This window comes from Scyliorhinus torazame, chromosome 9 (assembly GCF_047496885.1).
Source record: "Scyliorhinus torazame isolate Kashiwa2021f chromosome 9, sScyTor2.1, whole genome shotgun sequence".
NCBI classification, from domain to species: Eukaryota; Metazoa; Chordata; class Chondrichthyes; order Carcharhiniformes; family Scyliorhinidae; genus Scyliorhinus; species Scyliorhinus torazame.
Window position 1 is genome coordinate 205963051 of NC_092715.1, and position 27564 is coordinate 205990614.

General features: G+C 51.6%; 1 protein-coding gene across 1 annotated transcript in view; it reads left to right on the forward strand.

The window, feature by feature from the left end:
- LOC140430061 (PI-actitoxin-Avd5a-like) overlaps positions 1-27564 on the forward strand; it is a 76380-nt gene that overhangs the window by 7590 nt on the left and 41226 nt on the right. Inside the window, exon 2 of the mRNA XM_072517601.1 lies at positions 25873-25898. Coding sequence (XP_072373702.1) covers positions 25873-25898 — 26 coding nt within the window. The remainder of the gene's footprint in view (positions 1-25872; positions 25899-27564) is intronic.

The following is a 27564-nucleotide window of genomic DNA, read 5'->3' on the forward strand; positions in this document are numbered from 1 at the left end:
TGGAGACCCAGGAGGCAGCCAGTGGGACCTGGAGAAAGCGGTCACTGACCAGAGCAATCGGATCGCCTTGTTCGAGCAGAAGGGACAAAGTTGGTAACAACATAGAGAGCACACAAGGGGAAGGTGGAAGGTCAGAACGGGTCCAGCCGCCAAAACCGAAGAATTGTCAGACTACCTGAGGGCACAGAGGGCAGAAACCCGATGGAGTACATCGTGCAGGTGCTCGGAAAACTGGTCGAAGGGGAAGGCTTCACCAAGTCCCCAGAGGTAGATTGGGCCCAGAGCTTGCTCTGCCAAAGGCCCAAAGCAGGAGAACCACAGCGGGCAATCATAGAAAAACTCCATAAACGATAGCATTCTAGGAGCCAAACAGGGTGAAGAACACATGGCTGTGTAAATGGGAGTGACATACAATCCACGGGCGAAATTCTCCGTTATCGGCGGAAAGTCAGCCGATCGGCGCAAAAAACGGCGCAAATCCGACTTGCGTCACGTCGGAAAAATGGGTCGACAGTCTCCGGCCCAAAATGGGCTAGCAGCGACGTAACGGGATCCGCGCTTGCGCAGTGGTTCACGCCGTGCAGCGTCATACACGCCGCACGGCGTGACGGCTCATAAGGCTCATAAGTGCACCCCCCCACCCGACCGCAACACCCGACCGGAACACCCGACTGGATGGCTGGCCGTCGCTCAGCCCCGAGGTTCCAGTCACGGGATGTGGAGGCGCTTCTGGACGCGGTGGAGCAGAGGAGGGACGCCCTGTATCCCGGGCACGGCCGCAGAGTTGCCCCACGCCACAGCCAGCGTCTGTGGAGGGAAGTGGCAGAGGCCGTCACCGCTGCGGCCCTGACACCATGGACAGGCACCCAGTGCCACAAGAAGGTGAACGACCTCGTCAGAGCAGCCAGGGTGAGCCTCCCCATATCCCCCCTTCCCCATATCCCCCCCTCCCCCATATCCCCCCTCCCCCATATCCCCCCTTCCCCCATATCCCCCCTCCCCCATATCCCCCTTTCCCCCATATCCCCCTTTCCCCCATATACCCCCTCCCCCATATCCCCCCTCCCCCATATCCCCCCTTCCCCCGTACCACCCCATGGGTGGATGGGTGGGGGGTGTGGGTGGTCGGCTTTTGCCATGGTGTGCGGTCTGTGGCCATACTACCCGATTCCCACGCCCATCTAGTCAGTGAAGGGAGCGGCTATCAGTCTGTCCCGTGTCCGCTGGGCCAGCCGGTAATGGTGGACAGCCACCCGCCTGTGTCTACCCCCGTCTGCCCTGACCATTACCCCCATCCCCCTCATCTGGGGAGGACTGCGCCTCTTCCTGCTGCTCCTCCACTCCGCCCTCCTCTGCCTGCAGCACATCGCCCCTCTGCTGGGCTATGTTGTGCAGGACGCAGCACACCACAATGATGCAGCCGACCCTATCTGACCGATACTGGAGGGCGCCCCCAGAGAGCTCCAGGCACCTGAAACGCATCTTCAGCACGCCAAAGCACCTCTCTATCACTCCCCTTGTCGCTACATGGGCATCATTGTAGCGGTTCTCCGCCACATTGCGTGGCCTCCGTATAGGCGTCATCAGCCACGATCGCAATGGGTAGCCCCTGTCGCCCAGCAACCAGCCCCTCAGCCGGGGATGGCGTCCCTCGTACATGCCGGGGATGGATGACCGCGACAACACGTATGAGTCGTGTACACTGCCTGGGTAACGGGCGCAGACGTGCAGGATCATCATGCGGTGGTCGCAGACCACCTGTATGTTCATCGAATAGGTCCCCTTCCTATTGGTGAACACGGCCCTGTTATATGCAGGTGGCCGCACGGCGACGTGCATCCCATCGATCGCGCCCTGGACCATGGAGAAACTAGCCACGGCAGAGAAGCCCACGGCCCGGGCATCTTGGCTGGCCCGGTCCACAGGGAAGCGGATGTAGCGGTGCGCCATGGCATATAGGGCATCTGTCACTGCCCTGATGCACCGATGCACCGATGTCTGCGATATGCCGGACAGGTCCCCACTCGTGCCTGGAATGACCCCGTTGCATAAAAGTTCAGGGCCACCGTAACCTTGACGGACACGGGGAGAGGGTGTCCCCCGCCAGTGCCACGCGGTGACAGGTGTGCCAGCAGGTGGCAGATGTGTGCCACGGTTTCCCGCCTCATCCGGAGTCTCCTCCTGCATTCCCGGTCCGTGAGGACCTGGTATGACTGTCGGGGCCGGTACACACGGGGCGCCCTCGGGTGCCTCCGTTGCCGTGGGGCCGCGACCTCCTCCTCCCCCTCCTCGTCCTGTCGGTCAGGTGTCCCTCCAGCCTGGGCGGCTGCCGCCTGTCCCTCTGCGGCAGCCTGCGCCGCCTCTCTGGCACGCTCCTCCTCCTCCTCCTCCTCATCCAGGGAAACATAGACATTAGCGGCTGCCGCCACGGCTGCCAACATCGCTGGATGATCGGAAAACATGACGGCCTGGTGGGGGGGGAGGGGAACGACGACATGTCATCATTGCCCATAGCCCCTCCTCCCCCCAGCCAGGTGGCATGGACCGCATGGGTCCAACTGTTGGCGGACCAACTCACTTGCCTTCGCATCCCCCTCCCCGGCACGGACCCACCATCCCCCTCCCCAGCACGGACCCCCCCCAAACCTCCACCCCGGCACGGACCCCCCCCAACCTCCACCCCGGCACGGACCCCCCCAACCTCCACCCCGGCACGGACCCCCCCCCCAACCTCCACCCCAGCATGGACCCCATCCCCCTCCCCGGCACGGACCCCCCCCAACCTCCACCCCGGCACGGACTCCCCCCCAACCTCCACCCCGGCACGGAACCCCCCCAACCTCCACCCCGGCACGGACCCCCCCCAAAACCTCCACCCCGGCACGGACCCCATCCCCCTCCCCGGCACGGACCCCCCCCCCCCAACCTCCACCCCGGCACGGACCCCCCCAACCTCCACCCCGGCACGGACACCCCCCCCAACCTCCACCCCGGCACGGACCCCCCCCCAACCTCCACCCCGGCAAGGACCCCCCCCCCAACCTCCACCCCGGCACGGACCCCCCACCAACCTCCACCCCGGCACGGATCCCATCCCCCTCCACGGCACGGACCCCCCCAACCTCCACCCCGGCACGGACCCCCCATCCCCCTCCCCCTCCCCGGCACGGACCCCCCATCCCCCTCCCCGGCACGGACCCCCCCCCCAACCTCCACCCCGGCACGGACCCCCCCCCCAACCTCCACCCCGGCACGGACCCCCCCCCCCCAACCTCCACCCCGGCACGGACCCCAACTTCCACCCCGGCACGGACCCCCCATCCCCCTCCCCGGCACGGACCCCCTCCCGGCACTCCCCCGGAGCCCTGCCCACTCTAACCACCCCCCCCCACCGCCGCACACACACACACACAACCCGAGACACACCTCTCCTCACGCATTCAGACTGCGGCCACGCCATCGCCTGCCCAGAGCCAACCCCCCAGGCCGTCACTCACCTCCTCGCTGGTCGGCGTGAACCTGGAGCACAGGGTCACGCCGATGAAAAGGAGGTTTAATTTACGTCGACGTGAACGGCCATCACGTCGACGGGACTTCGGCCCATCCGGAAGGGAGAATATCGGCAGGCCGAAAATCGGCTGCCTTGCGCAGACCCGTGACTTTCTCCGACGGCAGCGGCGACATTAACCCCCCGCCGACTTTTCTCCCTTCGGAGACTTCGGCAACCGGCGGGGGCGGGATTCACGGCGGCCAACGGCCATTCTCCGACCCTCTGGGGGGTCGGTGAATGACGCCCCACATCTGCCATTCGTGATAGCACAGACAGATGTGTGTGTAGATCATACAAGGTCACGTATGATAGCAGGGGAGGGTGGCATTGCTGAAATTGCTTCATTATTATTGGGCACCGAATGTGGACAAGGCACGGCGGTGGTGGGAAAGAGAAGGGGTTGCGTGGGTTAGCATGGAGGAGGAATCTTGTAAGGGGTCTAGCTTGACGGCTATGTTGATGGCAGCGTTGCCAATGGCTCCGAGTAGGAATTCAGGGAGCCCGGTGGTGCAGTCCACAGTGAAGATATGGAATCAGTTGAGGAGGCATTTTAGGGTGGAAGGGATGTCGGTGCTAACGCTTTTGTGCGAGAATCATGGGCGGAATTCTCCGACCCCCGCCGGAGAACCGCGCCGGTCGGCGGCCTCTCCCCGGCGATTCTCTGGCCCGCGATTGGCCGAGTTCCCACCTGTTTTTCCCGGGTCCCGCCGGCGTAAATCAAGGTAGGTCCCTACCGGTGGGACCCAGCTCCATGGCCGGCCTCCGGGGTCCTCGGGGGGCGCGGGGCGGTCAGGCCCCGGGGGGTGCCCCCACGGTAGCCTGGCCCGCGGTCGTGGCCCACCGATCCACGGCTGAGCCTATGCCGTGGGGGCACTCTATTCCTACGCACCGGCCGTGTAAGTCTCCGCAATGGCCGGTGCGGAGATGAACCCCCCTGCGCATGCACGGGGATGACATCAGCAGACGCTGACGCTCCCACGCATGCACGGACCCGCACCGGCCTGCGGAGTCCCTTCGGTCCCGGCTGGGGTGGCGCCAAAGGCCTTTCACGCCGGCCGGCGGGGCGCAAACCACTCCGGCGCCGTCCTAGCTCCTGAAGGGGCGGAGCATTCCGCACCTTTGGGGCGGCCCGACGCCGGAGTGGTTCCCGTCACTCCACTGCGCCGTTTCTGGCCACCCCGCCGATTCCCGGAGAATCCCGCCCCATGAGTTTGAGCCGGGGGGTTGGATAGTGTATACAGGAGGTGGAGGGAAGTGGGGCTGGTCAAGGTGAGGGATTTGTATTTGGAGGAAGGGTTCGCCAGTCTGGAGGAGCTAAGGGAGAGGGTAGAGCTGCCGAGGGGGAGTGAGTTCAGGTATCTGCAGGTTCGGGACTTTGCGCAAAAGGTCTGGAGGGGGTTCCCGAGGCTGCCGGGATCCACCCTGCTGGAGCGACTGCTGCTCCCGGATGTGGAAGGGGAGGGAAGAATTGGGGATATATACAAGAGGCTGGGGGAGCAGGGAGGTGAGCAGATGGTGAAGATCAAGGAGAAATGGGAAGCGGAGTTGGAAATGGAGATCAATTGGGGAGTATGGAGTGAGACATTGCATAGGATAAACAGGACCTCGTCATGTGCAAGGATACAGTTTAAGGTGGTGCACAGGGTGCATATGACTCAGGCGAGAATAAGTGGGTTGGGACCACAACTTTTTACAATATACATTAATGATCTGGAAGAAGGAACTGAGGGCACTGTTGCTAAGTTTGCAGATGATACAAAGATTTGTAGAGGGACGGGTAGTATTGAGGAAGCAAAGAGGCTGCAGAAGGATTTGGACAAGCTAGGAGAGTGGGCAATGAAGTGGCAAATGAAATACAATGTGGAAAAGTGTGAGGTTATGCACTTTGGAAGGAGGAATTTAGGCATAGACTATTTTCTAAATGGGAAAATGCTTCGGAAATCAGAAGCACAAAGGGACTTGGAAGTCCTTGTTCACGATTCTCTTAAGGTTAATGTGCAGGTTCACTCAGCAGTTAAGAAGGCAAATGCAATGTTACAGAATACAGGACCAGGGATGTACTTCTGAGGCTGTATAAGGCTCTGGTCAGACCCCATTTGGAGTATCGTGAGCAGTTTTGGGCCCCGATTCTAAGGAAGGATGTTCTGGCCTTGGAAAGGGTCCAGGGGAGGTTCACAAGAATGATCCTTGGAATGAAGAACTTGTCAAATGAGGAACGCTTGAGGACTCTGGGTCTGTACTTGTTTGAGATTAGAAGGATGAGGAGGGATCTTATTGAAACTTACAAGATACAGCAAGGCCTGGATAGAGTGGACGTGGAGAGGATGTTTCCACTTGTAGGAAAAATTAGAACCAGAGGACACCATCTCAGACTAAAGGGACAATCCTTTAAAACTGAGATAAGGAGGAATTTCTTCAGCCAGAGGGTGGTGAATCTGTGGAAATCTTTACCGCAGAAGGCTGTGGATGCTAAATCATTGAGTGTCTTTAAGACAGAGTTAGCTGGGTTCTTTATTAATAGGAGGATCAGGAGTTATGGGGAGAAGGCAGGAGAATGTGGATCAGAAAATATCAGCCATGATTAAATGGCGGAGCAGACTCGATGGGCCGAGTGGCCTAATTCTGCTCCTATGTCTTATGGTCTTATGGGTTCTTTCAGGGGGTAGCAGATGGAGTTTAATCCGGACAAATGTGAGGTAATGCATTTTGGAAGGTCTAATGCAGGTAGGGAATATACAGTGAATGGTAGAACCCTCAAGAGTATTGAAAGTCAAAGAGATCTAGGAGTACAGGTCCACAGGTCACTGAAAGGGGCAACACAGGTGGAGAAGGTAGTCAAGAAGGCATACGGCATGCTTGCCTTCATTGGCCGGGGCATTGAGTATAAGAATTGGCAAGTCATGTTGCAGCTGTATAGAACCTTAGTTAGGCCACACTTGGAGTATAGTGTTCAATTCTGGTCGCCACACTACCAGAAGGATGTGGAGGCTTTAGAGAGGGTGCAGAAGAGATTTACCAGAATGTTGCCTGGTATGGAGCGCATTAGCTATGATGAGCGGTTGAATAAACTCGGTTTGTTCTCACTGGAACGAAGGAGGTTGAGGGGAGACCTGATAGAGGTATACAAAATTATGAGGGGCATAGACAGAGTGGATAGTCAGAGGCTTTTCCCCAGGGTAGAGGGGTCAATTACTAGGGGGCATAGGTTTAAGGTGAGAGGGGCAAGGTTTAGAGTAAATGTACGAGGCAAGTTTTTTACGCAGAGGGTAGTGGGTGCCTGGAACTCGCTACCGGAGGAGGTGGTGGAAGCAGGGACGATAGTGACATTTAAGGGGCATCTTGACAAATACATGAATAGGATGGGAATAGAGGGATACGGACCCAGGAAGTGTAGAAGATTGTAGTTTAGTCGGGCAGCATGGTCGGCACGGGCTTGGAGGGCCGAAGGGCCTGTTCCTGTGCTGTACATTTCTTTGTTCTTTGTTTTGTTCTTTGAATGTGAGGTGTGGGAGGGGGCCAGCGAATCACGTGCACCTGTTGTTGTGGGGGCGCGAAAAATTAGGAAGATTCTGGGCGGGAGAGTTCGCCATCGTAGCCAGGATTGTGGAGGAGGAGGTGGACCCCGACCCGTTGGTGGCGATATTTGGAGTCTCAGTGAAGCCGGAGCTCATGGAGAGGTCTTGGCATTCGCCTCTCAGATTGCACAATGGTGAATTTTACTGGAGTGGCGGTCAGCATCGCCACCGTGGATAGCGGCCTGGTTGAGTTGTCAAGAGAATGTCACTTTAAGAAATGTTTGGCTGCTCATGGGCGGGATTCTCCCCCACCCGGTGGGGCGATGGGTCCCGGCGGGATGGAGTGGCGTGAACCACTCCGGCGTTGGGCCTCCCCAAAGGTGCGGATTCCTCTGAACCTTTAGGGGCCAAGCCCTCACTTTTAGGGGCTAGGCCCGCGCTGGAGTGGTTGGCGCGCCGACGGCCGGCGGGAAAGGCCTATGGCGCCACACCAGCCGGGGCCGAAGGGACTCCGCCGGCCGGCAGAAGTCCGTGCATGCACGGGAGCGTCAGCGGTTGCTGACGTCATCTCCGCGCATGTGCGGGGAGGGGTCACCTCCGCGTCGGCTATCGCGGAGGCTGATGGCTGATGCGGAGAGGAAAGAGTGCCCCCACGGCACAGGCTCGCCTGCGGATCGGTGGGCCTCGATCGTGGGCCAGGCCACCGTGGGGGCACCCCCCGGGGCCAGATCGCCTGGGCCCCCCCCCAGGACCATGGAGCCCGCCCGCGCCGCCTGGTCACGCCAGTAAGGGACGTGGTTTAGTTCACGCCGGCGGGACCAGCATAACAGCAGCGGGACTTCGGCCCATTACGGGCTGGAGAATCGCTGGGGGGGGCCCGACGACTGGCGTGGCGCGATTCCTGCCCCGCCGAATCTCCGGTGCCAAGGATTTGGTGTCCGGCGGGGGCGGGATTCACGCCGCCCCCCCCCCGCGATTCTCCAACCGGCGGGGGGGGGGGGGGGGGGGTCGGAGAATCCTGCCCCATGTTACTGCAGTGATGTCAGAGTGGGTGGAGCTGAGCTCTGGTTCTGCTTTTTAGTTTCACTTTGAGAAAAGCTTGGGTGTGTCTGTGTCTTTTGGTTTCGTGTTTCAGAGTGTGTTGCAGCTGAAGGCAGACAAAGCAGCTGTATTGTTGAGCTCTCAGCCATGAAGGACTATCTCTTGATCATTTGGTGAATTCAGAAGAATTATAAATGTTTTCAGTAGTGAATGTAAACTCTGATGTGCTTCTGGTTAAAGGTTTGTTAAGTCTTCTGGGTGTTAAAAGAACAGCAAACAGATTACTTAGTGTTGTATTCTTTGGGGGTTGTATTTGAATTAATGGTTGATAAGATATTCACTGTTTGTTTTAAAAAGGTTAACTTGAGTTCATAGAATAAACATTGTTTTGTTTTTAAAAATACTGGTCCATTTCTGCTGTACCATATCTGTAGTGTGGGCCGTGTGCTCCCCGTACCACAATCTATTAAAAGATGTGGGTCAGGTGAACTCCATGATACGCTTTGGGATTCTCTGAACACTGACCCATAACAGAGTGACCTGTATGACTTCCTGCGATTCGAGAAGATAAAGTATGAGTTAAGGGGCTCTTCAGGGGGGTTTGAGGAAAGGTGTGGGATGTTTGTGACCATGTTTGAGGGGCTGTTTGTCGCGGGGTAGGGGGAGGGAGTAAAAGAGGGAAAATCTGTACAGACTATATAGTTGATTGTTGGGAAGCATGTTTCCCGGGGTGTTTGTTCGCTGTAACCTGTTTTGATACATGTTTGTAATGAAATACATTTTTTTTTAAAAGTTCACGTATGATGAAGCTAATGCCAGGAAGAAATGAAGGAAGAAAAAAAGTCATTCCGACAGTATCGACAGTTGGTAGTTGCTAAAAAAACATAAAGCAAACCGTTTTTTCGGGTAATGCAGACAAGAAGTCAGCACCACAAGCACAGGAAAAAGATACGTCATGCAGCACCTCACTCGCATGTTGTGAAAAGGACAGATGATTCTGTTCTAAGAAGAAACAGACGTGCTCTTTTAAAAGTCATCAGATATCGAGGTAGTAGGATTCAAACCTTTTTTCCATGTATTGAGTTTGATAGTTACTCACTCACATTGAAATGAAATGAAATGAAATGAAAATTGTTTATTGTCACAAGTAGGCTTCAAATGAAGTTACTGTGAAAAGCCCCTAGTCACCACATTCCGGCGCCTGTTCAGGGAGGCTGGAATGGGAATTGAACCGTGCTGCTGGCCTGCCTTGGTCTGCTTTAAAAGCCAGCTCTTTAGCTCTGTGCTAAACCAGCCCCTGTAAATGGGGCTGATTTAGCACATTGAATCCTACTACCTCGATATCTGATAACAGACAAGATGACTTCCAGAAGACACTGGAAGCATCTGAATCTCAGTCGACTGGGTTGAGAAGATCATCCAGAATCAGAAACAAACCTAGAAGAATTCATTTGTAAACTTAACAAATTTTGACTCACATGTTAACTTTACCGGAGTAATATCAATGTACTATGTAATATCATTGATTCTATTCTATTGTTTTTTTACTGTACAAACTTCTTCAAAGAAAGGGGGGTGTAGTGATGTGTATAATGTAGGGAGTGTAAAGGGTTTTCAAGATGATGTTCATATATCTCAACACTAGATTGCACCACAGAGTAGTCATATAAATATATTGTGATTCCCGGGGATTTATAGCCATGTAAAATGGCCACCTGCAAAGGACCATGGGAATTGTGGTCAATTTGGGACACGGACAGATACACAGCCCCTGTGTATTGCGCAAAGAAACCTGATTTGGCTGAAACTTGTATCCATTAAGAGTCAATCACCATTTCCCCCTGGACAATAGAGTTTGAGTTAAGGAGTTACAACAGTAGCAGACTAACCGGTGCCATCCCCCCCTTATTTGGAAAGGCCTACGTGTTTGGGACAATGATAGCTAGGACCCTCCCAGCTATCGAGGTATCCGTCCCCTAATTGGCTGACATCGATGAGGGTGATCGAGAACCCTACCGATCCATTGGACCTGGAGTAAGGACCGGCCAAAAGGGCGCGAAAAAGACCAAGGATAAAAAGTCCTGTGCATTAGAGATCGATCTCTTTTGGGACCGGCCTGTGTGCGACTAATTGCAGCAAAACAACCAAGTTCAAGGACCCGCGACCATTCCTGAAGGACGAGCCCGACTGAGATGAACCCAACCACTTCCAAACCGACCACGTGGATCCGGATAAAGGCCTTATCTCGCACAGTGCCGGTCACTCGAAATTAAGTAAAGGTCCTCTTAGTCATTAGGTGTAGTTTAGTACGGACCACGTGTGTTATTGCAGAGAGATACAAGTCTTGTGTTATTAATAAACTGTGTTTTTGAGCTAACATATTGGTTGTGTGGTCATTTGGTCGATATAAGAAACAGCTTGTGGTTCATCCCAAAGCAAAGAAGGCAACAGATCCTGGGAGAAGGTGTTAGTGGAAGGTTAAGATAGGTTGTTCATTGTATTAGAGAGAGATTGTATTGTAGCCACCTAAAATGGCTGATTCCCGATTAATTTGGCCAAACCCCGGTGTAAAATGGCGAACTGAAAAGGCTGATGGGACAATCAGCCAACAGGGCACAAACGGACAGCTGCAGACAGAACAGTGTATTCAGCTCTGGGGAAGTCGGCCCAGACCGATACCTGCAACCATTAGCAGCACATCAACCCAGCCATCTGCAGTTTAATCGGCGATCCCCGGGAACAATTGCAACAAATTAGCAATTGAAAGCCGATCCAGACCACTTGGCGCCAGCAGTGGCCGAGACAAAGAAAGGTGAACGACCACCCCCCCCGATCAAGGAATCACCCCATTATTGGAGCATATCGAACCCAGTGATTGGGACCAAGTCCAATCACTTGGGACCAGGGTCAAGGTCCGCCCCGAGAGGCGGGAAGACCCTGGGAACTATAAAAATAGGGGCCAAGTTCAGATCGACCCTTCTTCTCCTACTCGCAACCTTCGAGACCCTTCGACGAAAGAACAAGTAAGTCTTACTCCAGCGATCGCTACCTGATAGGTGTTCCAGACTATCGACCTGTACCAGCCTTTTTGCATCCCGCAGGCCAAACCCAATTCGATAAGCCATTCGTTTCCCTGACCTGGTGGGCCATCACCAAAGTTAAGTATTGGCCTTTAGTGGTAGGTAATAGTCTAGAGGTAGTATTATTGTATAAGTATTTATTGCCGTATATAATAAATGATCGTTGATTTAACATTTACTAAGCGGTGTGCTGTATTATTAATTATTACTTGAGCTTGAACCACGTGTCGGTATCAGAAAGATACCTGGCGACTCGTGTGCAAAGGCGAGCCCTGAGGGGCTCTCGCTTCTGGTCGGAAGCGCCCGAGCGGAAGAGACATAGATAGGATGCAGAGCTGGGCTGAGAAGTGGCAGATGGAGTTTAACCCTGAAAAGTGTGAGGTTGTCCATTTTGGAAGGACAAATATGAATGCGGAATACAGGGTTAACGGTCGAGCTCTTGGCAATGTGGAGGAGCAGAGAGATCTTGGGGTCTATGTTCATCCATCTTTGAAAGTTGCCACTTAAGTGGATAGAGCTGCGAAGAAGGCCTATGGTGTGCTCGCGTTCATTAACAGATGGATTGAATTTAAGAGCTGTGAGGTGATGATGCAGCTGTACAAAACTTTGGTAAGGCCACATTTGGAGTACTGTGTACAGTTCTGGTCGCCTCATTTTAGGAAGGATGTGGAAGCTTTGGAAAAGGTGCAAAGAAGATTTACCAGGATGTTGCCTGGAATGGAGAGTAGGTCTTACGAGGAAAGGTTGAGGGTGCTAGGCCTTTTCTCATTAGAACGGAGAAGGATGAGGGGCGACTTGATAGAGGTTTATAAGATGATCAGGGGAATAGGTAAGAGTAGACAGTCAGAGACTTTTTCCCCGGGTGGAACAAACCATTACAAGGGGACATAAATTTAAGGTGAAAGGTGGAAGATATAGGAGGGATATCAGAGGTAGGTTCTTTACCCAGAGAGTAGTGGGGGCATGGAATGTACTGCCTGTGGAAGTAGTTGAGCCGGAAACATTAGGGACCTTCAAGCAGCTATTGGATAGGTACATGGATTACGGTAAAATGATATAGTGTAGATTTATTTGTTCTTAAGGGCAGCATGGTAGCATTGTGGATAGCACAATTGCTTCACAGCTCCAGGGTCCCAGGTTCGATTCCGGCTTGGGTCACTGTCTGTGCGGAGTCTGCACGTCCTCCCCGTGTCTGCGTGGGTTTCCTCCGGGTGCTCCGGTTTCCTCCCACAGTCCAAAGATGTGCAGGTTGGGTGGATTGGCCATGATAAATTGCCCTTGGTGTCCAAAATTGCCCTTGGTGTTGGGTGGAGGTGTTGAGTTTGGGTAGGGTGCTCTTTCCAAGAGCCGGTGCAGACTCAAAGGGCCGAATGGCCTCCTTCTGCACTGTAAATTCAATGCTAATCTATGATTAATCTAGGACAAAGGTTCGGCACAACATCGTGGGCCGAAGGGCCTGTTCTGTGCTGTATTTTCTATGTTCTATGTTCTATGTGGCAGAATTAGAGCTAATTAAACGAAGGCTAATAAGAGCAACATTTTGGCGACATCCTGACGGGACCCGATCTAGAAGTGAAAAACCACTCCGGGAGAACCCAAGAAATTTTGAATTAGAATCCAATTGGAAACAAAACAAAAACCACAAGTGTTCAAGCAGTTCTGATTAATAATTCACAATTCGGAAGTGTGTGCCTGCATGCAAAACTAACAGGGCTATAAGGTAAAACTGATAGATTTTTGTTGCGTCAAAACTGTTGGAAGTCTGTATTTTCGGAAATTAACGCAAGCCGTACCCGCATCTACGACACCACCTTAGCCCCCTGTTCCAAATTTAACCGAAGCAAGCAGATAGGAGCGATGGCCATACAGGCAATGCAACGCCTCATGAACCCTGAGGAATTTGCGGTCGCAGTGACCAGCAGCAGTAGAGTGGGACAGTGCCCCACTTGGGAAGAGGAAATTCAGAAATATCTCAAGGGCAAAGGATGGCCCATGTGGAATGATTTCTGTAATAATGACGACTCAGGTCCCAGAAGCATAGGGCATACTTGGTGGGAGAACATGAGTGAAATCCACAAAAAGAATTTAACAAAAGCTCGCAAGCCGATGGCAATTGTGTCCTGTCTGGCACAATTGCGAGGCACAGAGGAGGTCGTCAGGACGCTCCGCAAAGAAGTAGAGGGCATACATCGCATGAGTAACGTCGATGTATGCGAGGTTGAGAAAGAGAATTTAGAGTTAAGGAGGAAATTGGCAGCAAAGGATGAAGAGGTGGCTGACGCCAAACGGGGTCACTAGTTTGTCTGGCGCATTTAAGCAGTTTCCAATCCCAGTACGAAAAGGCTTATTAAAGGCGTGCAGTCCTGGTAAAGAAAGAGACAGAGAAGCAGGTGGAGACGCTACAGAAACAATGTAGTGATCTCAAGGCAGCCTTGAGAGCGCTCCATGCTGCAACCACGGAACAAAGGCAGAGCACCATAGACCATGCAAAGTGCCGGAAGCAAATTGCAGACCGGCAATCACTGCTTTCTGTTCAGAAAGGTTTTCAGGAAACCTTTGGGGAAAGTTTAGAACAGGAAGACGGCCCTGATTGGGAAGAATTGCAGGAAACAGCACAGAGATATGTTCAGGGAACATGTGCGCAGGGAAAGCCCCAAAGGAGAAAAGCACCCCCACCCCCCACACAGCAGGTAGTTCAGGCTCCCATGAACCCTGTAACAACCCACCGCACAGCCACATCGGACGAGGCGGAATTCCTATATTCCACCCCCCTAACAGTGACCCAATTACGGGACGCGTGTGCGAAAATCACACCGTTCCTCCCCGCTTCAGACCCACATCATTTCTTTGCCACCGTCAAACATCAGGCGTCTATGTACGGCCTGGATGAGAGAGAGCAGGTAAAGCTCACGGTCCTCAGCTTAGACCCATCGGTCGCAGCAGCCCTTCCCGACCCACAGAACGTAGGAGGAGGCACCCTTGCAGAAATGCATACCGCGATCCTGGATGCGATTGGGTATAACCGGAATGACCCCGTAGATGGCCTAAATAAGTGTAGGCAGAAGAAGTCTGAACACCCCACAGCGTTCGCAGGATGCTTGTGGATTCACTTCGAAGCCGTTTTCGGAAATGTAGACCGTGCCCATCTGTCCCCAGACAATCTGGCCAAATGGACCCGCACCCTTATCTCCCATGCCACAGAAGCAGGACAGAATGCCTGTCATAGTTAAGATCCCTCGGAGGAGGCTCATAACGAGAAGTGGGTGGTTAAAAGATTGCCCCGCGTTTGGGAGCAGTCTGTTCACAATCGACCCACCGCTAAAACCACAGAGGAAAAGCAAGCCGCCGCAGACATGTAGGCAGTAAAAGCCACACCTCACAACCCCGCCTGGGTAAATGAGGGAAAGAACAGCCCCCCAACAAAACCGCAAGAATGTTACAATTGTGGACATTTGGACATTTTGCCAAAGAGTGCAATGCCCCTAAAAAGCCACCGAGAGCCCAACAAACTCTCAGTAAGAAAAAGGCAGAGCCCATCCATAGCGTTAGCGCCCGTTCGGATCAGACGGACTTGACCGGAACGGACTGACGGTGTACAGGCTCCCCCAGTTGGGTCTGCGATACCCTTTGGCATAGGTCAGAACGACCCGTAGTCGCAGCGAAAATTCGGGGACAGCCTATCGAGTTTCTTTGGGACACAGGAGGGTCCCGCACCACCATAAATTCCTCCACCCTTTGTCAGGACACGTGGCCCACTACAGCCACTATCACCCTCAGCAGCTTTACAGGCCACTCACAGCAGGGACACATCACAGCCCCTGTACCCATTCAAATAGGAAACATTACCACAAAACACCCCGTAGTTTTGGTAGACCTGCCCCACACAGCAGAACACATTCTGGGAATCGACTTTATGAATTCCCACCACCTATCCTTCGATCCAGTCAACCAGTGTGTCTGGAAGATGACGAAATCCGCTAGAGCCCCCGCAACGCTCAACATAGGGGACTATATGAACAAAATTAGCGCAGTAGGCGAATTTTGGTTCAACCCCACCACACTCAGCACGGACCGACAGGTTAGGGCAGTCCTGCAAAAGAACAGGGCAGCATTTGTGACCCACAAGCACGACTGTGGACGGATGACTGGCTCCGTACAAGTAACAGGACCGGACCCTAGACCCCCAAAACAGTACGGATTCCCCCTAGAAGCAGAGGGAGAAATCCTAAAAGTTATAGAGAGCTTATTAGAGCAGGGCGTACTAAGACCGGTAGCCTCTACTAATAATGCCCCGATTTGGCCAGTGAGAAAGCCCGATGGATCATGGCGCTTGACCATTGATTATCGGGAACTGAATAAAGTCACCCCCGCAGCAGCCCCCACCGTAGCAACAAGTCCCGAGACCATGCTCAAACAGGGACTTAATTCCCAATATTTCATGGTTTTGGACGTCAGTAATGGATTCTGGTCCATTCCATTGGCAAAGGCGTGCCAGTATAAATTTGCCTTCACTTTTAAAGCGCAGCAGTACACGTGGACATGCCTGCCACAAGGCTTCCACAACTCCCCCTCCATTTTCCACCGAGAGCTGGCAAATGGACTAGCGAAATGTTCTCGTCCCGAATGTCTGGTACAGTATGTAGACGACCTACTACTGCAGACAGACACTAAGGAAGAGCACATTGAGCTTCTGTCCGAACTCCTGGAATTGTTACATTCCATTGGTTGTGAAGTAAACCCCAAAAAGGCCCAGATATTGGAAGAAAAAGTGGTATATTTGGGTACAATTATCACACACGGCAAACACGAGATCGAGCATAAAGGAATTGACTCGATCGCTAAATTGCCCCTTCCCCAGAATGTTTCAGCCTTCCGGTCGTTTTTAGGACTGGTTGGTTACTGCCGAAACCACATCGACGGTTTCACCAGCAAGGCAGCGCCCCTCTCAGACCTCCTAAAGAAAGGAGCCCCCTGGGAATGGCTTCCGCAGCATACAGATGCTGTGGAATCATTAAAACAGGCACTCATAGCCGCCCCCGCACTACAAATTCCAGACCCGCTTTCCCCTTACGCCACAGAGGTAGCGACCACAGACCGCACCCTTTCAGCCGTGCTCCTGCGGGAACGGCACGACCAGCTAAGACCCGTGGCTTATGCCTCCCGAATTTTAGATGCTGTGGAGCAGGGACTTTCAGCCTGTGAGAGGCACCTGCTCACAGTTTTCTGGGCAGTCCAGTACTTTTCCTATATTACCGGACTGAACCCCATCACCATTTTGACCGAGCACACCCCCACCCAACTTTTACTGGACGGACGACTTAAGGACGGTACCGTCAGCCAAATACACACTGCTAGGTGGACCATTCTCTTGCAAGGAAGGGGCATCACTGTAAAATGGACAAAGACTCACACATACTTAGCGGACAATTTACAGTACCCCAGAACCCCCAATGCGTGCGAAATCATCTCTCCACACCACAACACAGGCCCCTTTATAGCTAAAACACCCCCCAGAAAATTAGCAAATCCATCTCAGAGCCCCCCTTACCCGGACACGTGTGACCCCATTAAGATTTATGTGGATGGATCTTCCACAGTCTTAGATGGGCAACGCATAACAGGTTGCGGTATTTATGTTGAGGACGCGCAGGGACGCGCCCTCGAGGAGATAGCATTAAAACTCACCGGACACTTAGGCGCGCAGGCGGCAGAGCTTGCGGTCATCGCATACATTGTAGAGCACCCAGATTCCTTCTCCAGCCCAGCAGACATATACTCAGACAGCCTATATGTCTGCAACAGCCTCACAGAATTTCTGCCCCTCTGGGAAACAAGAGGATTTGTTTCCGCGAATGGAAAACCCCTCCCCTCGGCCCCATTACTCCGCCATATTTTGCAAAAAGCCAAGGACAGGACTTTTAGCATTATAAAAGTCCGCAGCCACCATCGTTCCTCCCCCTCTGGAAATGTAAAAGCCGACGCACTGGCTAAGGCAGGATCCAGGCATGGGTACTTTTGGAAACCCCCCGAAAGCGCGCCAGTGAGTGCAGTTCAGGTCACGCAGACTAGGATCGAAGATCTAGTAGAGGCCCAGAAGCAGGATAGCGCTCTCACTGAGATCGTGAAAGGGAAGTTTCCAGCCTCCTACGAGAGGTTCAGAAATACGCTGACCACACATGATGGTGTGGTGTGAAAGGACACCCTTTATGTAGTTCCTGAGCAGGATAGGAACCAATTAATCTGTTTATTCCATGATGGTCATAGACACCAGGGAATCGATCCCACCACAGCCCACCTCAAACAGCTTTGTTGGTGGCCAAATCTCATGGAAGATGTAAGCCATTACATTGAGAATTGCCTCATCTGCGCTCAGAACAACCCCGATAGATATGCAAAAAAGGCCCAACTCAGCCACACCTGACCCGTTAACGGCCCCTGGACTAACCTCCAGATTGATTTTATAGGTCCATTGCCCCCTTGCAGGAATGGCTATAAATATGTTCTGGTGGTCATAGACACTTTTACAAAGTGGGTGGAAGCATTTCCAGTCCGCACCAACACCGTGAAAACCACAGCCAAGATCTAACCCACCACATCTTTACAAGATGGGGACTCCCCCGCAGTATTGAATCGGACCAAGGTTCTCACTTTACGGGACGGGTCATGCAGAACGTCCTCACGATATTTGGCATAACCCAAAAATTACACATTGCGTACCACCCACAGTCGAGTGGTATAGTGGAGCGCATGAATCGGACCCTAAAAACCACCCTCCGAAAAATGGTCCAGCAGAACAACACCACTTGGGACTCAGTCCTCCCTTTTGCGCTGATGTTTTTGCATAACACTGTTTCCACCTCCACAGGTTACACCCCACACACTCTTATGACCGGACGCCCCATGAAAGGGACAGAATACTTGTTAGGTTTAGACCTGACCAGCCCTGAAGTTACGGCCCTCACCCACGAGAAAGCCGTTGAGCAATTGGTTGCTAATGTAAAAACAGCTCAGTTAGCAGCCGCAGTTAAATTGGGCACCAAAAAGAAACAGAGCAAGGCCTGTTTTGATAAGGCAGTGCATGCAACGGAGTATGATATAGGACAACAAGTGATGTTGTCTGTATATAACCCCAGCACATTCTTGTCTCCAAAATACTCGGGTCCGTACTCCATTACGGATAACGTAAGCCCATCGGTATATAAAATAAAATACCCAAATGGTAAGACTGCGTGGTTTCATATCAACCAGTTAAAGGCTTATGGAGCACAGTCAAACCACGCCCACCACGTCATGCTTGACGCAGCAGACCACACCCCGCCCACAGCCAACGTAACCAGACCAACCCCCACCACGTCCAGCCCAGCCACAGACTCGCCCTCGACTCCACCCCCAAAATCCACACCCGCCCCGGAATGCCCACAAACTGCAGCAGCAGAGACAGCGACTGTGACTCGGACGATAGCCACAGCACACCTCCCTACTATCCCCATACAACCGGACCCACACCCAGCGACTCCGATTTCGACTCCAGAGATCCCTTCATGATCACTTTTCTAAACAAATCCCACCACCGACCACCGAACCACACGGACGACCCCGACTTTGTCCCCACACAACTCGACACCACTCATTGGCACCGCAACAACTCCTACAGACTCGTCCACAACGATGAAAGCAACCCCAACTCACACCAAGCAGCCCTTTCAGCCCTAATTCACTCCAGAGTTTGGCACCCGGGAGAAGGGGACGACCTCGAGTCGGACTCCCTAGCCGCCAACCCCTTTGCGACCCTGTTCGCAACAGAGAACTGAGGTGTCCACATGATGTTTAAAGAAAACGCTTGGGAGAAGTGTTGTCCTTCCTGATGGAACCTGCAGGAGGTTTTATGTTGTTCGTACCTTTGTTTTATGTTGTTTGTCCGACAGGAGAATTTTCTCACTGTCACACGCCCATTCACCTGAAACGTCTGAGCACTTGCCCTCAGAGACCCACCGCGGCCAGACGCTCGTTCAGCGGTACCAACTTGTCTACAGATACCTGGTCAGCAGACCAGACGCTTGTTCAATGGAACTAGTTTGTCTGCAGACACTTCAGCTGATACCGGTTCGGGTACCCGACGCCCGATTGTAGCTGCTCTTGTGATTCGAGGATAGAATCACAGTAGCAACCCCACCACGATGACTACATTTTTGCCCGTTCTTGTCGGTTGCTCAGGCAGTGGAGAAACGGCGTGAGACCCGCCCTGCCTGGGGACCACCCCGTTGGTCAAACACGCTTGGGTAGGGGAGATACGGCATTGGTAGCCATCCTGCCCGGGGACTCCATCCAAATCTTACCCGTCGCGGCCCATACGCACCTCATTTGACATTTTCATTTCAAAAAGTTTTATTTTGTTTAGGCGACCTTTAGGTTGCTGCCATATGCTATTTACATCCTGGAACATTCGGATGGTAAATCAGCACTGGTCCGTCAATGGGAAGTGTGCCGTGTCCTAAAATTTGTTTTGAAAAAAAAATGAGGGAGTCACACATAGTGACCAATTATAAGGGTATAAAGAGTATATTAAATGTTGTGATTGTTGTTGTATGTTTTCGGAAGATAGGATAATGCAATGTTTAGTGAGTATAGTGTATTTAGGTAAAATTAAAGGTTCCAAGTTTTTTTATTTTGTAAATGCATGCCCCTGCCCGACATAGCGCCCTTAGAATTGTTGAGGTAAAAATTTTTGTGCATAGCTAGGGCCAGAGCAGTGGCCATGTAGGAGGTGTCCCCCCCCGATCAGGGAACGGAAAGGACAAAATTTATGTGATCCTTCACGCTTCGCGTTAGGATCACAAGGAGGGAATGTAGCCACCTAACATGGCTGATTCCCGATTAATTTGGCCAAACCCCGCTGTAAAATGGCGAACTGAAAAGGCTGATGGGAAAATCAGCCAACAGGGCACAAACGGACAGCTGCAGACAGAACAGTGTATTCAGCTCTGGGGAAGTCGGCCCAGACTGATACCTGCAACCATTAGCAGCACATCAACCCAGCCATCTGCAGTTTAATCGGCGATCCCCGGGAACAATTGCAACAAATTAGCAATTGAAAGCCGATCCAGACCTCTTGGCGCCAGCAGTGGCCGAGACAAAGAAAGGTGAACGACCACCCCCCGATCAAGGAATCACCCCATTATTGGAGCATATCGAACCCAGTGATTGGGACCAAGTCCAATTACTTGGGACCAGGGTCAAGGTCCGCCCCGAGAGGCGGTAAGCCCCTGGGAACTATAAAAATAGGGGCCAAGTTCAGATCGACCCTTCTTCTCCTACTCGCAACCTTCGAGATCCTTCGACGAAAGAACAAGTAAGTCTTACTCCAGCGATCACTACCTGATAGGTGTTCCAGACTATCGACCTGTAGCAGCCTTTTTGCGTCCCGCAGGCCAGACCCAATTCGATAAGCCATTTGTTTCCCTGACCTGGTGGGCCATCACCAAAGTTAAGTATTGGCCTTTAGTGGTAGGTAATAGTCTAGAGGTAGTATTATTGTATAAGTATTTTTTGCCGTATATAATAAATGATCGTTGATTTAACATTTACGAAGCGGTGTGCTGTATTATTAATTATTACTTGAGCTTGAACCACGTGGCGGTATCAGAAAGATACCTGGCGACTCGTGAGCAAAGGTGACAGAATTAGAGCTAATAAAACTAAGGCTAATAAGAGCAACAGCATAGCTAGATCTTATAGATTTCTGTGGCATAGCTTTAATACTGTTCTTTTCTTAGCCATTACTTAATAAGGTGTGCAAATCATTTAAAGCAGTATAAATAAACTAGCTTTGTTTGAAATACATAGCTTGATGTCCTTTATCAGCACCACGATTTTTACCCACCTTGAGGGAGTCAACAGAGAACATCACAAGCAATAGTGAACATTAATTGTAATTTTTCATTTTCTGGATTAAACACTTGCACGACTGGCGGGATGGGGGTGGGGTGTTGCAGAAAGCAGCGGTACAGCAAAGTGAGGGGGGGTGGGGCGAACAAGGCGGGCTGAGGGCAGAGGGAGCTCCTGCCCGGGGGGGGGGGGGGGGGGGTGGAGGCGGGGGGGAACCACCACACTGACGAGTATGCTAGTGCACGGAAGTAAGGGGGGCCGACGCGCAGCTCCCGAAAAGGAGGGAGCGCCTGGCAGACTGGGAGGGGACTAAACAACAAATCTGGGGGGAAGGGGGTGAATGGTAAAGAGGGGAGGCAAGAGGAGTATGGGGAGAGAGAAGAAGGAATGGCAAGGGTGGAGTGCTCGGGGGGAGGGTCGGAGATTACATAGGGAGAAGGGAAGGGGGAGGGGGAGGATAGAACGCTGGTTACAACAAGTCACAGATGGAGACTGTAGAAACAAAAAAAAGAAAATGGTGGCCATCTTGGATGGTCCACAAACAAAGGGAAATACTGTCGAAGCTCCCCATCAGAATAGTTACCTGGCAAGTCAGGGAACCCAACGGCCCAGTGAAAAGATCCAGAATCTTCACCCACCTAAGAAGCCGAAGGACTGACAGTCTCCCTCCAGGAGACACACCTGAGGGAGAAGGACTGACTGAGGGTAAGAAAGAGCTGGATAGGACAGATCTACCAAGCTGCTTTGGTACAATTGGCAATGGCAAAGGAACTGAATGTCTTCATAGAATCATAGAATCCCTTCAATGCAGAGAAAGTCCATTCAGCCCATCGAGTCTGCCCCAACCTTTCGAATGTCTGCCCATTTTCGAGTGTTCACCTTGTCCTATCCCGTAATTCCATTAACTAACCTCACACCCCTGGATATTGAGGGACAATTTAGAATGTCCAATCCACCTAACCTGCACGTCTTTGGACTGTGGGAGGAAACCGGAGCGCCCGGAGGAAACCCACACAGACATGGGTAAAACGTACAAACTCCATACAGTAGGCTGAGGCCGGAATTGAACCTGGGTCCCTGGTGTTGTGAGGCAGCAATGCTATGCACTGTGCCAAAGTGCCGCCTGTATGGAGCAGATGGGGTTGGGGGGGTGGACCCTTGGAGATACCCGTGGAGGTTCAACCACCCGTGGGAGAAGGAGTTCTCCTTCTTCTCCCAAGTTCACAAAGTATATGCGCATATTGACTTCTTTGTAGTGGGTAAATCAATGCTTCCAGGGCTAGTTGGAGAGGAATACTCCGGGATTGTAATCTCCGACCACGCACCACACTTTGTGGACGTGAGGTTGGAGACGATCTGGGCCCAGTGCCCCCCCATGGAGGCTGGACACAGCTCTCCTCACCAACAATGTGTTCTGTGAGAAAATGTACGTATCCTGTAACCAGACAGGAAGGTCTCACCCACCACATTCTGGGAGGCACTGAAGGTGATGATAAGGGGGGAATTAGTAGCATACGGGGCACTCGGGGACAGGAAGGAGAGGGCAGCTAGGCAACAGCTGACTGACTCCATATTGGATGGAGATTGGCGATACTCCACGGTCACCACTGTAGAACGACTGGTGGAGAAGACAAAATTACAAATGGAATTTGACTTGCTCTCCATCGGGAAAGCAGTGAACCATCTCCACCAGACATGGGGGCCTTTTGTGAACATGGCGACAAGGCCAGCCGCCTGCTGGCTCACCAGCTGTGAAAGCAGGCAGTCACAAGGGAGATAGCACAGGTAATGGGCAGGAACGGTAACCTAGTCACAGTGCCAGATAAGATCAATGAGACCCTTACGACCTTTTACCGGGAGCTGTATACCTCCGAGCCCCCGGAGGGAGACTCAAAGATGAAGCACTTTCTCGATGGGCTGGACGTACCAGCTGTGGGGGGGAAGAAAAGAGTTAGGGGATGGAAGCACCAGTAGAACTGGGGAAAGTCATGGAGAGTATCAACTTCATGCAATTACAGAAGGCACCAGGTCAGGACAGATTCCAGGTGGACTGCTATAAAGAATTTACGACAGCATTGGCCCCGCACCTGCGGGATATGCTCAGTGACTCGCTATCGAGAGGGACCCTTCCACTCACGCTGGTTCAGGCCTCAATATCACTGATTCCTAAAAAATACAAAAACCCGATGGAGCACAGGTCATAGAACCCATTTCACTCTTAAACACTGATTCAAAGTCCTGGTGAAGGCCCTGGCGAGGTGACTGGAAAGCTGCCTGTCAGAGATTGTCATGGAAGATCAGACGGGCTTTGTCAAGGGCAGACAACTAACGGCGATCAGACGTCTGCTGAACGTGATAATGACCCCACCCGGGGAGGAGACACCAGAAGTGATCATCTCCCTGGTTGCAGAGAGGATCTTTGACAGAGTCAATGGAGGTACCTCATGGAGGCACTGGAACGGTTTGGGTTTGGGCCAGGGTCCAGCACACAGGTGAAATAGATGAGACACGGAAAAAGTGGGAGGAAGAGCTGGGTATAGAGATCGGGAAAGGACTCTGGACCAAAGCTCTGCTTAGGGCGAACACCACCTCCTCATGCGCAGGGCTGAGCCTACGCAGCTAATGGTAGTGCACAAGGCAAACTTAACCAGAACACGCATGAGCAGGTTCTTCCCAGAGGTGGAGGACAAATGTGAACGGTGCCAGGGAGGCTTTGCCAACCACGCCCACATATTCTGGTCCTGTCCCAGACTTGTCGGGTAGTGGACCACCTTTTTCGAGGCCATGTCCAATGCTGTGGGGGGAAGGGTGGAGCCATGCCCACTAGTGGCAATCTGCAGGGTATGGGAACAGTCAGAACTCTTTACAGGGAGAGGGGCCCTAGCCTTTGCCTCCCTGATCACCTACCGGACTCCTGCTCAGCTGAAGATCAGCAGCACCACCCAAGGTCGCAGACTGGCTGTCCGACTCAGCAGAATTCCTTAAAATGCAAAAAATAATATTCACCATTCATAAATCGGAGGAAGGCTTCCACAACACATGGAGGCAATTCACCAGCTTGTTCAAACACATGTTTGTGAGCAGCAAACAATCCTGACTTGGACAAATATCACCATTGATGAGGGCAGCTCACCACCATCATATCAAGGGTTATTAGGGATGGGAAATAATGCTGGCCGAGCCAGAGAAGCTCACATCCCATTACTGAGTAATAGAGAAACTCTGGGCACCAACCAGTAGGATGGAGAATAAAGGAGAAATGGACATTCAATCCATCAGCTGCTCTTGTCACATGAAAGATGTTGGTCACAGAGTAACAAAGAGCAAAGAGATTAAATTGCAGCCTGTTTAGTGTGATGATCTTCGTGAGGGGTGTAATGACCTCCAATTGGCATTATTGGTTGGCCAATTGGAGTATGAGCTCCCTCAATGAGAGCTCATTGAGGGGGCCCATATAAGCACCTGTGTAGGCTTTGTGAGGCAGTCTTAAGTTGACTGGAATGCTAGCAGCACTGTTTGTAGCTGCTCGTGTAGATAGTTATTGCAAATAAATACTGGTGTAGTGATGGAACCCCTGCCTCCTGTGGATTATTATAAGGGGTTTCAAGGGTGGCAGGCATAGTGGTTACAAAGATACACAAAGCTCTTTTGAAGAACTAAACTAATTTTCTTAATACGACTAAATTTGAGTTTGACATTTATTCTGAATAGCACATGTAAGAATTAAACTACTCACTAACACTACAGAACATAGGACATACAGGGCAGAAGGAGGCCATTCGGCCCATTGAGTCTGCACCGGCCCACTTAAGCCCTCATTTCCACCCTATCCCAATAACGCCTCCTAAACTTTTTGGTCACTGAAGGGCAATTTCTCACGGCCAATCCACCTAACCTGCACGTCTTTGGACTGTGGGAGGAACCCCACGCAGACATGTGGAGAAAGTGCAGACTCCGCACAGACAGTGACCCAGCGGGAAATCAAACCTGGGACCCTGGAGCTGTGAAGCCACAGTGCTATCCACTTGTATGCACACCTCTGATATCTCTATCTACTAACTACAACAATTTATATCTCAACTAACTCGGCAATGCACTATAAATCTTATCTTTGTCACCTCCAAATCTAGTCTCCTCCCTGAGCCCAAGAGCGAGTACTATTTATAGTACTGTCCCTTAGCTCCCTCTAGTGGCTAGGCTTAACTTAACATTTTTTTTCTTTTTGAAGTAAATTAGTGTACCCAATTTTTATTTTTTTTTCAAACTAAGGGGCAATTTTGCATGGCCCCTGCACATCTTTGGTTTGTGGAGGTAAACCCACGCAGACACGGGGAGAATGCGCAAACTCCACACGGACAGTGACCCAGGGCAGGATTCAAACCCGGGTCCTCAGCGCCATAGTCCCAGTGCTAACCACTGTGCCACATGCTGCCTTGTTTAACTTAACATTAACTCTTCACATGCTGCACATTTGTATAATGTCACAGCTAGAAAGTAAACAAGAAGAAATGATGAAACCAAAGAGAAAATGCTGGAAAATATCAGCAGGTCTGGCAGCATCTGTAGAGAGAGAAAAGAGCAAAGTTTTGAGTCCAGGTGACCCTTTGTCAAAGATATAATGAAACATTAGATTAAAATTAATTACGTGTTTAGTGTGAAAAAGGATGCAACATGTTGTGTGGAATATCTTCTCATATCATTATTTAGATGCAGCTGATTATGAAAATCTGTTGTGTTGATGAGTTCTGTTATTAACCAGTGCAGTGACTCTCTTTCTTCCCGCCATTTTACTTTTTTACAGCTGCCAGCACTGGAGATGGAATGGAGGTAGGAAGTGTGTGTTTCACTACACAGTCCAGCGGGTCTGTGTTTCACTCTACATTCCAGCGGGTCTGTGTTTTGTTAACTTTTGGTTGGTTCAATTGCTCTGTTTATAACCTTTGCTCTCGAGTCGCCAGGTATCTTTATGATATCGCCACGAGGTTCAAAATCAAGTAATGATCAATAGCTCAATACACCGATTAGTAAGATTCAAATCAAAGCACATTTATTATACACAGTAATCGCTACTCATGCACAAATTCTACTTCTAAGCTACTTCTACAACTAACAGGCCTATACTTAGCTTCAGACTGGCCTACCAGGTCAGGGGAACAAATGGCCTTTCGTTCAGGTTCTGAGTCTGCGGGATTTGAAGTTGGTACGGATTTGTAGCTAGGGGCGCTTATCATGTAGCGAGCGTTGACTTAAGATTTACTGGATATCAGCGGCAGCTGCACCGGTCACTGTCAATGGTTGGTTCGTGTTGCTGAGTGACCCGGTCAAGAAGAACGATTTGAACTTGGGGGCTCTACTTTATAGTCCCCAGGGGCTTCCCGTCTTTCTGGGCGGACCCTGTACCTGGTTCCAAGTGATTGGACTTATTTCCAATCGCTTGGTTCGATTTCTCCAATACTGGAGCGGTTCCCTGATCGATGGGCGGTCTTGAGGGGTCCGGTAACCTCTTGTGTTGGCTCCTGCTGGTGCCGGGGAGTCTGGCTTAGCTTTGTTTATCCCAAATGTTGCGATTGTTCCTCGGGATCGCTTATTAGTATGTAGATGGCTGCTACATTATTATGCAGATGGCTGCTTGTATCGATGCTGTCTGGGCTTTTGCAGAGTTTAATACGCAGTAACTTGCACCTGCTAGTTTCTGCCTTTGTTGGCTGAATTTCCCTTCAACTTTTGCTGTTCTCCATTTTAAATCGGGACTTGGCCAACCCAGGTGGCTACACACCCTCCTTGTGATCCTAACGCGAAGCGTGAAGGATCACATAACTGCGTTGTTTTTCATTCCCTGACCCGGCGAGCACTCTTCTATGGCCTCTACACCCGACCATAACTATGCAAAAAATGTTTAACTGACAATTCTGAGGGGTGCTATGTCAAACAGGGACATGCATTACAAAACAAACAAAATCGGAACCTCTAACTATCCTTTAATAAACTACACTCACTCAAACATTTCATCACACTAACTTCCTAAACCATACAAACAAAATCATAGCAGTATTATACACATTTTCTGGCTTGGCAGTCAAGCTCAGGATTGTACAATTGCTCATGAACATTTCTTTATTTACAACAAATCGCAAACGAATGCTCTTTATTATAGATCGCGGGCGCCTGGTCATATCCGAAAATAGGGGATCTTATCCTATATACCGGGGTGTGAGCGCGGTACGCTCTCCCTCTCCATTTTCTCAGACGAATAGTCTGCACGATGCAGCAGAGTATCGCCAATACCAATAGGGATTCTAATCACGTAGGAGAGGGAGTACCAGGTTATAAACCTGTCACACCAAGATGGTGTGGTGTCGCTTGTGACTGGGCTCTGGGTACTGTGGGGAAGTGAATCATTAACAGCTGTGGGGGTTGAGGTCAGGGGGTTCGTGCACAACCAAATGTCCATTAGGGTTATGAGCCACGCAGAGGATGTGCTCATGGTTCCTCT